Source organism: Fonticula alba, assembly GCF_000388065.1.
Source record: "Fonticula alba strain ATCC 38817 unplaced genomic scaffold supercont2.3, whole genome shotgun sequence".
NCBI lineage: Eukaryota > Rotosphaerida > Fonticulaceae > Fonticula > Fonticula alba.
In genome coordinates, this window is record NW_009242973.1 from 866,631 (window position 1) to 877,559 (window position 10,929).

The 10,929-nt window shown below is 67.9% G+C and overlaps 3 protein-coding genes across 3 annotated transcripts; 2 read left to right on the forward strand and 1 right to left on the reverse strand.

Moving 5' to 3' along the window:
• Positions 1 to 705: 705 nt before the first annotated feature.
• H696_01984 (hypothetical protein) lies at positions 706 to 2,284 on the forward strand (the record flags this gene model as incomplete). Its single annotated transcript, XM_009495884.1, has 6 exons — positions 706 to 963; positions 1,112 to 1,240; positions 1,365 to 1,499; positions 1,579 to 1,721; positions 1,847 to 1,945; positions 2,038 to 2,284. The coding sequence occupies 6 exons, from the start codon at positions 706 to 708 to the stop codon at positions 2,282 to 2,284; spliced, it is 1,011 nt and encodes a 336-aa protein (XP_009494159.1).
• A 357-nt stretch (positions 2,285 to 2,641) lies between these two features.
• Positions 2,642 to 3,018, forward strand: H696_01985 (hypothetical protein; the record flags this gene model as incomplete). The annotated part of the gene is made up of 2 exons (XM_009495885.1): positions 2,642 to 2,653; positions 2,794 to 3,018. The coding sequence occupies 2 exons, from the start codon at positions 2,642 to 2,644 to the stop codon at positions 3,016 to 3,018; spliced, it is 237 nt and encodes a 78-aa protein (XP_009494160.1).
• Positions 3,019 to 3,089: 71 nt separating this feature from the next.
• H696_01986 (CK1/CK1/CK1-D protein kinase) lies at positions 3,090 to 6,626 on the reverse strand. Its single transcript, XM_009495886.1, has 8 exons — positions 6,235 to 6,626; positions 5,849 to 6,012; positions 5,666 to 5,753; positions 5,423 to 5,563; positions 4,925 to 5,095; positions 4,033 to 4,772; positions 3,730 to 3,821; positions 3,090 to 3,594 (listed from the first exon to the last, which is right to left on the reverse strand). The coding sequence occupies exons 1-8, from the start codon at positions 6,422 to 6,424 to the stop codon at positions 3,522 to 3,524; spliced, it is 1,659 nt and encodes a 552-aa protein (XP_009494161.1). The 5' UTR covers positions 6,425 to 6,626; the 3' UTR covers positions 3,090 to 3,521.
• Between the last annotated feature and the right edge of the window lie 4,303 nt (positions 6,627 to 10,929).

The window sequence follows — 10,929 nt, forward strand, 5'->3', positions numbered from 1 at the left end:
GGGGGCGGGGACGGTCAGAGGGGCAGGGGCAGACAGGGAGGGCCTGCGTGGGATGTTGCCGTCCGTCGTGGTTATATCCATCCGATGGGCATGGGCATGGGGATGTGCACCGCGCATGAAGGAACAACGCCCGGCTCGGGAAAGGTCGACATGGACATGCGAAAATAATAGACATGCCGCCCGCAAACGGCAGCCGGCGGCTAACACGAACCACCGCCGGGATTGTGGGGTGGCGAATGTTAATACCCGCTTGATTGTGGGTGTGATACCACGGCGTGCATGTGATGTGTCACGGACACATGGTGCTACTCGAGTGGCACCACCGCCATCATCCGAGCGTTGGGACATGCGATGTTTCGATGCGAGCCCCGGCCTGCGCGCGCGCGTGTGTGTGTGTGCTTGCGTGCTTGTGCGTAAGTGTGTCAAAGTGTGATCTGGCCCCGGAGGACACGGGCAGGATGGCGCCGGGCCGATCGGGCGCGCGCCCGTGAACACCAACACCCCCCCCCCCCTTCCCCGGACATTCTCTTCTTCTTGCCCCGCCATCGCCCACTTGTGCGCCCCTCTATAAATTGGCCGCTCCCACCAACATACACCGACATGCACTGACGCGCACGCATCCAACCAGGCACACACACACACGCACACGCACACACACGCACACGCACACGCATATACATTCTTTCTCCGGGCGCATACTACGCCATGGCTGCTCCCTCGGCCGCTCCCCCGGCCGCTCCCCCGGCCGCTCCCCCGGCCGCTCCCCCGGCCGCTCCCTCGGCCGCTGGCGGTGGCGGCGAGGCACACGCCCCCCCTCTAGGCCTGTTGGATATCCACGCGTCGATTGGCCTCGGGGCCGGCACGCGCCTGCTCGCCACGCTGCCAGCCGGTCCTGGTGGCGGGCCGCTGCTGGACCCGGCAGCCCTCGGCCGCCTTCAAACCTTCGGGTTGACTACCTGCCATGTGCGCCATGCTCGGGCCCCTGCCCGGCGCCCTTCTTTTGCTCCTTTGGCTCCATCATCCCCCCATGGCGCCGGCCATGGTCTTGCCTCGCCACACGAACCGCATGCGCAGCCACCCCGCTGACTGGCCTGGGCGCCTGCTCTGGAAGGATTTCCTCCTCTCCTGCGATTACCGCCTGTCGGTGGTGCTAAACGAGGACACCAGGTCCATCCGGGAGATCAAGCGCCGGGTTTCCCTCGAGATCTCGCCCCCACTGGTCCAGGCACGCCGACACCGCGTGCATCTTTCCCTCCTGCTGCCTGTCCCGCCCGTGCGCGCACGCATACATGCATCGCAGCATGCATGCGTGCATGCTCCGACGCAAGCTCTGACACTTGCCTCCCCCTTCGATCGACCCCCAGGCGTCGCGACTTCACTTGCCGGCTGACGGCCAGCCGGCCAACTCACACGGCACCTGTGACTCCTTCTTTGCCACTGGCATCCCGGCACTGGATGCCTTGCTGAAGGGCGGTCTCCCGCGGTTCTCGGTGACCGAGGTACGCCGACCGGCCTTTCATGCGGTCGCCCCTTGAAATGCCTACTGATGGTTCCCGCTGCCCGCCCATATCCTCTCAGGTGGTCGGCCCCTCGGGCTGCGGCAAGACACAGCTCTGCATGACCATCGCCTCGGAGTTCCTGGCGCGCACGCAAAATGCAAGCGGGCCGGATGCTCCAGGGGTCCTGTACATTGACACGGAGAATGCCTTCTCCCCGGTCCGGTACGTGCGAAGACCGGCATTTCCCTCTCTCTCTCTCTGCCTCTCTCTCTGCCTCTCCCGGCAGCCGCCATACACATTTGTTCCCCCTGCTGTGCTGCTGGCTGATGCGACCCATGGGATGGTAGCTTTTCCGAGATCGCTCGGGCACGGTTCCCCCAAAGCGAGGGCCTGCTTGACCGTATCCGCGTGGTTGCTGTCGCCTCCACGACGGATCTTCTCCACATGTGCGTGGCATGCCCCTGTCGATGGTTGGTCCCCCTCCCTCCCGGTGTCGCGGGTGCCTCTCCCGCCGCGCTGACCCATCCGCCGGTCCCAGTCTCATGGATCTGGAGAGCCAGATCATCGAAAATAGCATCGCCTTCGTCGTGGTGGACTCGATTGCCGCGCTGGTTCGACGCGAGTTTGCCCGTGACCAGCCACCTTCGACTGGGTCTCCGTCGGGCCCGGTCGCCGATCGCGGCACCCTCGGGTCAGGGCTGATTGCTCGAACTGAGCTTCTCAGCCGACAGGCCTCCATCATGAAGTACGGACATCCTTCCACCGTGCACCAGACCTCCACCTAGAGCACACGCCCTCTCTAACCGGTGGCCCGATCCCACGCAGATACATCAGCTCCTACCACGGAGTGCCGGTGCGCTCCCCGCCTTTGGTCGCGCACATGCACACAAACACACACACACAATATATATATATATATATGTATATATATATATATGCGCATCTCCCTCCCCTATCCGTTTTTGCCCTCCCACCTGCGCGCACCCAGTCTGCCCACCGCTCGGGGCCCGCCGCCGTTCGCTGACCGCCGGTTCGTGGGCTCGCATAGTTCTTCGTCACCAACCAAGTGTTGGTCCGTGCCTCGAAGAGCGAGGGCACAGACGCTGGAATCGATCATCCGCGCGAGTATCTGCAAGATAAGCATGGACTTCCTGGTACGGAAGTCGCCTTACTTGCTCAAGTCCCCACCCTGTTCAAACACACGCACGCACACATACACACATACATACATACATACATGCATACATACGTGTCTCATCTGCTCACCCTCCTCCACCCCACGGTAGAGCCTCAGCTGACCGCGGCACTCGGCAACACATGGGCTCATGCCGTCAATACCCGCCTCAGTGTGGACTACTCGCTGGCCGGCCCGTCCGGGATAGCGCCCTCCGCCGGCGACCGGCCGACCGCCAGGCTGTCGGCTCCACGGCGTTGGATTGACGTCGCCAAAAGCCCGGTTGCCCCGCATGCACGCTCGACCTATGTCATCACTGATCGTGGCTTCGACATTGGCTCCTAGCAATACACTGGGCACACCTCGTATGCCCCCCCCCCCCCCCCCCCGAGCGCACCATAGCACATGAGGTGGGATGGGTGACCAAAATGTGTATAAACAAGGACTTAGGAAGGGAGAGTGTGGTGACTAGAATACAAGAGGTCGCTGCCAATGGCATGGGAAGGAGCGCGGGCGAGGAGCAGAGGGAAGATGCGCACGGCAGTCGGGGCCCTCTCTGTGGGGCCCCTCCCCCTGCTGCTGGGTGCTGCTGCGGCTGGGGGTGCCACATGTGCGCGCGCGCGCGCGCTCACACACACGTACACACACATACGCGTGTATATCTCTCCGGCCTCCCTCGCCTCCCTTTGCAAAGGGAATGTGTGCGCATTCGGGAGGGGGGGAGAGCGCGGACGAAAGCACAAGAACCCGAAGAGGGTGCGCGCGCGCACACACACATACACACACATACACACACACACAGGCGCCCTGACCCACCGCCTTCGCAGGTGTGTCCTCCCCTCGCCCATTCAGGAGGCATCGTCGCCCCCGTATGACGAGGGGAAGAGCAGCCGGCGGAGCTGGCGACGGCGACTCTGAACGCTGGGCATTTGCGCGCCCATATTGCAAGATAAGGGTGTTGTGACGGGCGTCCGAGAGGGGGAGGAGACCAGGGTGAGTACTTCGAGGAAAGGGGAGGGGGCATTTGGACATCGGGCAAAAAGGGGAAGGACGCACGCTGGCTGGGCATTGTCATCCTGACCGTCAGCCGGCATGGGGGCCTCTATGGCTGAGGAAGGAGGTGGGGTCGAGCCGGGAGGATTTTGAGACTGAGGTCACGTCGGTGGTACCAAGAGGGGGGAAGGAAATAAGAAAGAGAAGAAGGGAGAAGAAGGGAGAAGAAGGAAGAAGGAGAGAGAAGAAGGGAGAAGAAGGGAGAAGAAGAAGGGAGAGAGTCAATCGATACGAAGGGAACACGCCGAGGAGGGAGAACACAGGGACACGACACAGGGGGGGGGGGGGGGGCCGACGTAGACGCACCTTGACAAGGGCCGGCGAGGTGGCAGCCGCCGGTGCCTCGGTCGGGGGGATTGCCCCGGCGACAGGTAGGCTGCCACCATCGACGGCTGCCCCCGGGTCAGGCCGGGGCTTGCGCCGAAGGGCCGACGGCTTGGCAGTCCCGGCGGCCGGGTCATCAGCGGGAGGGGCTGACGCCGGCACATTTCCAGACACCCGCAGGGTGGCCACGCCGAGAGTGATGTCGGAGTTGGTCGGCAGGGTGCCTGACGTGGTGGGCATCGAGCCACCGGCCGGGGCCGGGTTGCTGGCGCCATATTGCTGGAGATAAGCTGCCCCACCGGCGGCTGCCCCAGGAGCAGCGGAGGCCGACAGGTCGGCGGGGGCTCCCCCGGCGGCCGGCACCGGGGGCGACGATGGCTTCAGGCCGGTGCCCGATCCGGGCGCCAGCGGGGTCTCCTCCTCGCCATCGGCGTCCTGCGTGGGGGGAAGTGCCTTCCGGAAGTCGCCCTCCTGGGGCGCCCCTCCGGCGGGGAGGGCGGCCACGCCGCTGCCCCCCTGGGGCGGGAAGTACGTCTCCAGCATCATGTCCCCGGGCGGGGTGACGCCCCACTTCTGGCTGACCACACACCAATCGAACATGTAGTCGTAGACGAAGTTCCGGGCGTTGAAGAGGTTGCGGAAGAGGTTGCGCAGGTACACATAGTCCGGCTTGTCATTGTAGCGAAGGCCGCGCACATGGTTGAAGTACTCAAGGAACTCATCTGGCATCGGGGAACGGGGAACGGGGAACGGGGGCGGGGGGGGGGAGAAGGAGACAGAGTAAGGAATCGGCAAGGGGAGGCAGGGGGGGATCAAGCGGCAAAAGGGAAAAAGAAACACAAAATAAATCCCTCCGGGCAGGGACGCAACGCACTGGGATAGCTCCGGCACAGCTGGGCCGGGGGGCAGTTGATCTTGATGTGCTTGATCTTTTCATACTTCTGTGCCTTGGTTCCGTGGCGCTGGCCCTGCCACGGGAGGGAGCCCCGCAAGAAGTACATGAAGATGTAGCCGAGGGCCTCCATGTCGTCACGACGGGATTGCTCTGAATGATGAGGTGGAGGAGGAGTTGGATTAGCGCAATCAGAAGGAGGGCGACGGAAAGAGAGAGAGAGAGAGAGGGAGAGGGAGAGAGGGAGAGAGGGAGAGAGGGAGGGAGAGAGGGGGAGAGAGAGGGAGAGGGAGGGAGAGAGGGGGAGAGAGGGGGAGAGAGAGGGAGAGAGAGCGGGAGCGCGAGAGCGAAAGAGAGAGAGAGAGAGAGAGAGAGAGAGAGAGAGAGAGAAAGGGGGGGGGGGGGAGCCGGAAGGCGGGCCGCGAGAAAGGAGGTGGCCTGAGAGGGAGCGCGACTGCCCGGGAGCACGGCACCACGCACCGATACCCTTGTGAGTGTTGATGGAGGCATAGCGAGCTGTCCCGGTGAGACTCTTGCCCTCGCGATAGTAGGCATGCGTGCGAGTCTTGGGGTCACGGAAGCGCTTGGCCAGGCCGAAGTCCACCAGGTGGACGGCGTTGGCTGGCCGGCACGAGGGGTGGAGGAAGGGAAAAAAAAACGAAGGAAGACATGTGAGTAGACGAGCATGGCGGCCGGGACACCAGACCGGTGGGTGATGCATACCTGTCTGGCGCCGGCCCATCAGGAAGTTGTCGGGCTTGATGTCGCGGTGGATGAAGTCCGCGCGGTGGAGCGCCTCCACGCGGGAGATCTTTCACAGGAAGACGACGAAACGGTCAGTGGGAGGCCCCATGTGGAGACGGGAGGCCGAGGAGGGGGGAGGGGCGGGCCGGACGTGACACGCACTAGCTGGTCCGAAAGGAGGAGGACCGTCTTCACGGAGAAGCGGCGCTTGCAAAAGTCAAACAAAGCCTCCAGGCTGGGGCCAAGTAGCTCCATCACCATGACATAATACTCGCCCTCCTTGCCGAACCAATGGACCTTGGGGATGCCGCCATTGGGGAAGGTGTCTGTGCGGGTGGGCGGCCATGTCCAGGCGCGAGGGGGCACCACACACGCAGGACACGTGGAGATTGTGCCATCGGGGAGGGGGTGTCAAAAAAAAAAAGAAGGAGGGGACGGGGGAGGCGCGCGTGCGATGATCGGAGCAGGGGGTGGGTGGGGGGGGGGGCGAAGCCCATCCACGCGGCAGGAGACCGGCGGGATCCGCGGATGGGCATGATAGCACGCACTGCTGCCGCTGAGGAGGCGATACACGCGGGTCTCGTAGTGCAGTTGCGGATGTTCGGAACTGATGGGCTCCAGCTTAATTGCCACTTCGGAGCCGTTGGTCTGATCGATGCCGAGGTACACCTCGCCGAAGGCGCCAGATCCAATGCGCCGCTTCAGCTTGAAGCGGCCCTTAGCAATGCGGAAATCCATGGTGCGCACGGACGTCCAGGGGAGGGCGCGGGAGGAGGGAGGACAAAGAGAGGGAGTCCTGCGGGGCGGGTGGCTGGCCGGTGCGGGGGCGAGGGGGGGGAGGGCGGAGGCAGAGGGCACGGGAGCAGGATGCGAGAGGACAGGGATCGGGGGGAGGGAGAAGGGGGAAGCGAAGGCGGAGAAGGCAGCCGCGATATTGGGGGGCTGGGGGGGGGGGGGACGCGCCAACGAAGACGCGGGGGGGGGGGGGGGGGGGAGGGGGAGGGGGGGGGGGGGGGGGGGAGGGGGAGGGGGAAATGGGGGGGGGGAAAAATCTGGGGGGGGGGGAGGGGGGAAGGCGGGGGGGGGGGGGGCTCAAAGAGAGGGGCCTTGGGAGATCTGGAGATCAGCCGGATTCTGAAATTGCTCCCCCCCCCCCCCCCGCCGGCGTCCTGTGTGGGAGGGGTCGGCCGGGGATGGGTGTCGGAGTGCGCGTGCGCGCTGCCCGACCTCCCGCTCCCCCCCCACCACCACCACCACCACCACCTGGCCGCGGTTGTCCTCGGGAGGCGCCTGCGCGGTGCGTGCCGACGGGGGCGGGGGACCCCGTCGGGCGAGATTGTCTGGGACAGGCCCCGAGGTGGAACAGCCCGCCCCCGGGCGGGTGGGGCGGATCATCACCTCTAGATGACAGACAGGGGCCAGAGCCGCCCGCCCGCCCGCCCCCCCCGGGGGGCGGGCGCCGCCGGGCCAGGTGGGCGGTTTGAGGGTTTCGGCCGGGGGGGAGCGCGGTCCGGCGGGGGCGAGCCCGCGCCCTGGCGCTCGCAGGAGGTGTCTAAAGTCCAGGCGAGGCTGGCGCAGCGCGGGTCGGCGATTGACGCCCACTGGCACATATGCGCGAGCTGGCCCGCCGGCAGGAATTGTCAACTGACGCCCCAACGCGCTCCCTCCCCCCCCCCCCCCCTCCTCCTGGGCGCCCGGGAGATCACCAACATCGCTTCCCCCGCGCCTCGACGGGGGGCCCAATGCCACCGTGGAGAGAGGAGCGAACGGCGGCGGCGGCGGCGGCGGCGGCACGACCGTACCCAAGCAGTCATGCCCCCCGGTGGCCTGGCCCGGAGGTCAGACGCTCGCGGCGGGGTCCGTTGGGCCATGTGCGAGAGACGGCCCCGGGGGAGGCCCCGGCCGCACACCCGCCCGCCTAGACGCCGTGACATCCGGCGCGCGCAGATGCGACCGAGCGCCCGTCTCCATGCCTCTCGCGAGCAGACGCCGGGCCCGGGCCCGGGGGCCCGCCAGCGACCCACCACCAAACAAAGCCCCTCACAGATGCGGAGTGATCCGGGCCCCGGACCCTCGCCTCCTTCGGCCCCGGCTGGTGGCGGCCGGCGGCCAGCGGCCAGCGGCCAGCGGGCGAGGGGGGAGGGGGGAGGCATAGGGGCGCACATACATGCGTCCAAGCGAATCCTGGCGTGAGAAACCGGCCCCGGGCTATCTCTCGCCCGCGCCGGTGACAACACGCGGTATACGTGAACGAGCGCGCGCCCGGGCCTTCTCCCCCGGAAAGAGACGCCAGGGCGTGTGGCAGGGCTCCACCGCCGGCGTCCGCGCGTTTCCCAGCGCCCGGCGCCCGGCGCCCGCCCGCCCCCCGGGGTGCCGGGGTGCCCGCCCCTGCCGGCATCGGCATGCCGCCCGGCAGGACGCATGCTGTTCTCAGGCCCGGCAGTCTGCAGCGGGCCGGCGGCGCACCTCCGGCGGACGCGGTCTGGATGCGGCTGGGTGCGCGTCCACACGCCCACATGCGCCCCTGGGCGGGGCCCGACAATCGGATGACTGAACCGCCGCCGCCGCCGCCGCCGCCGCCGCCGCCGCCGCCGCCCACGACCCGGGGGCAAAAGAGCACCAACAATCCGCCCGCGGAGAGATGCTCCCCCGGGGCCGGGCACCGCGCCCGAGAGGGAGGAAAAAAGGCCGATAGGGGGTGGTTCGAAGCAACACAAGCCAACCGGCCGCGCGACGGTCGGCCTGAGGGTTCGGCGCACGGCCGTGCAACTCCGGCCCGGGGCACATGTGGCCGCATCCGCTGCTTCGGCCTCTTCTGCGCGCGGCCAGCGCCGGAGATCCCCCCCCCCCCCCCCCCCCCCCCCTCACGACGCCCTGGCCGGGCGAGGGCGCGAGGATGCTGCACTTTCCATCCCGCCCCCCCCCCCCCGGGTGCGGACCGCCCCGGCCGGCCCGAAGAAGACAAGCGAGCAAGCAATCGAGCAGGTCCGACGGCTGAGGGCGGGAGGCGCTGGGCGTGGGATTGACATTTATAATAATGACCAAATATCGCCTGGGCTATTACCTTCCGGGTGGGAGAAAAGCTCTGACCCCCCCCCCGCCCCCCCCCCCGATGCTCGCGCAGTGGGGCCGGCCACCGTGCGCGCTTGTCCCACCTCTCCCTCGGCCGGGCTCCCTCTCGCTCTCTCTGTGCCTCCCCTCGCCCGGGCGTCGGAATAAAGCCCCTCCAAAGGGGCCGAGTTTCGTCGACTGCCCGTCCCCCGCCCCGGCCTCTAGCTGCCTGCCTCATGGGTCCCTTGTCGGACTTTGTCCGTCGCCGGCCTATGCTGTGGCATCATTTCTGGGAGGCGAGGCTGGGAGGGGGGGGGGGGGGAGTCACGGTGTGGGAGTGCCGCGGTTCGCGGCTGCGCCAGCCTGCCGGGCCCGGCGCGCGCCCCGGCCAGCCCGGCGCCGCCGAGGAGCCAGGTGACGGCCCTCGGATGCCGACGCGCCCTGTCTGCCAACGGAGGAGGCTTACAGATCCGGAGAAGTAGCTCCCAGGTACTGGGGAATTCCTGTGTGTGTGTGGGGCTGTGCGCGGGCGTGGGGGGGGGCGCGCGCGCGTACACGCGGAAATGGGCGACGCGCTACGGGCTTTGGGGCCGGGGATTCTGCAAACGTGATCACCAGATGGGTGGTCAGCCGACCAGGACTGACCCACCGGCCAGACCGGTTTGTGCCGAGGCGCCCGGGCGTCGGGGCCGTTTAATAAAAGCCGCCCAGAGCATCCGGTCGAGGCGGGCAGGGGGGGGGGGGGGGGGCCTTCCCCGGGGAATGCCCACCAAGGAGAAACGATATTCTGCCGCGGCTGGCCGGCGCGGTAAACAAGTTCCCGCGGCAGAAGCGTGAAATTGTGCCCCCCCCCTCCCCCTGCCCCCGCGGTCCCCGGCTCCCGGCTGCCCCCGGCCGATGATGCAGGTTGGCCGACCCTGGCGAGGGAGGGGCCGGCGGACCGGCAAATATACCCCCTACCCCGGACTCCGGGAGGATCTAAACCTAGGCTCTCGGGCGTTGGCCCCGGCGCCGGGCGCCGGTCGGGTCCTCGCCCGGCGGCGCCGCCCCGGCCTGCTCCCCATATGGCATGGGGCTTTTTCCTTTATTTCTGGCCCGGGGATGCGTCCATCCCCCCTGGGGCCCCTCCGGCGGGCGCCCGCCGAGTCGAGCTTCTTGCCCCCGGCCCGGGCCCGGCGTAGCGTCGTTCGGGCCCGGGCCGAAGGAGCAGCACGCTCCGACGGGGAATCCCCCATCGAGGTGACCATGTTCCGCGCGGTCAACGTAGGCGCCGACGGACGGCCCTCCTGCCGGGCGTCCGAGGTGTCGGTCCCCCCTCCGGCGGGGGGAGCCCGGGCCCGGCCATCCGTGTGCATGTCATCGTGGCCGTCCGGTGGCTGCTGCCCACACCTCTCCGGGCGCAAGATCCCGGGCCTCCAGGCCGGCCGGGGGCGCCGCGGCGCCCACAAGCAGGCATCTCCGCCAACCGCAATGCGTGTCTGGCCGAGAGAGGGAGAGAGAGAGATGGAGAGAGATGGAGAGAGAGAGAGAGAGCCCAAACAAGAGGGCTGGCGAAAAAGCTCCCGAGAGTGAGAGCAGGCTGCCTGCCCCCTGGGGCGGGGGGCGGCACCTGTGTTTCCCGTCGGCCAGCCGCCGAAACTGCACGCGGGAACTCCGGCGCGCGCTGAGGCGTGCGTGCGTGCATGCGTGTGTGTGTTGGCGGGTGGGTCGGGTGGGTCGGGTGTCACCGCTCCAGAGCACGCACACGCATGCCCCAAGCGCGCGACTGGCCGGGGCGCGGCTCCCCGCCCCGCGGCTCTGTCTGGAGGTGGTCGGCCCCCTGGGGCGTTTTCTTCGTCCCCCGGGCCCCTTCTCTCTGCCCAGCTGGCGATCTCGAACCGCAGGCGTGTTCCCATCGTCCCCCCCCCCCCCCCGCGCCCCCGAGCTCGCCCGGTGGAGCCGGGTGGCCCGCGGGCGTCTTGATCGAAATGCCTACTCTCGCGGCATTTGCTCATTCCTCGGAAGGGCCGGCCCTCCCGGCCCGGCGGCCGGTCTTTGGCGCGGTCGCGCCCGGCCGCCGCTTGGCCCTCGTTCCCAGTTTCTTCGGCCCAGGACGCTCGCGCTATGTCCCCTCCTCTACCTCTCGCGCTGTCTTTGTGCGTCTTTCTCCCCGCCGCTCTCTTGCCCGGCTGCTCGGGCGCGCCAGGGCCCCC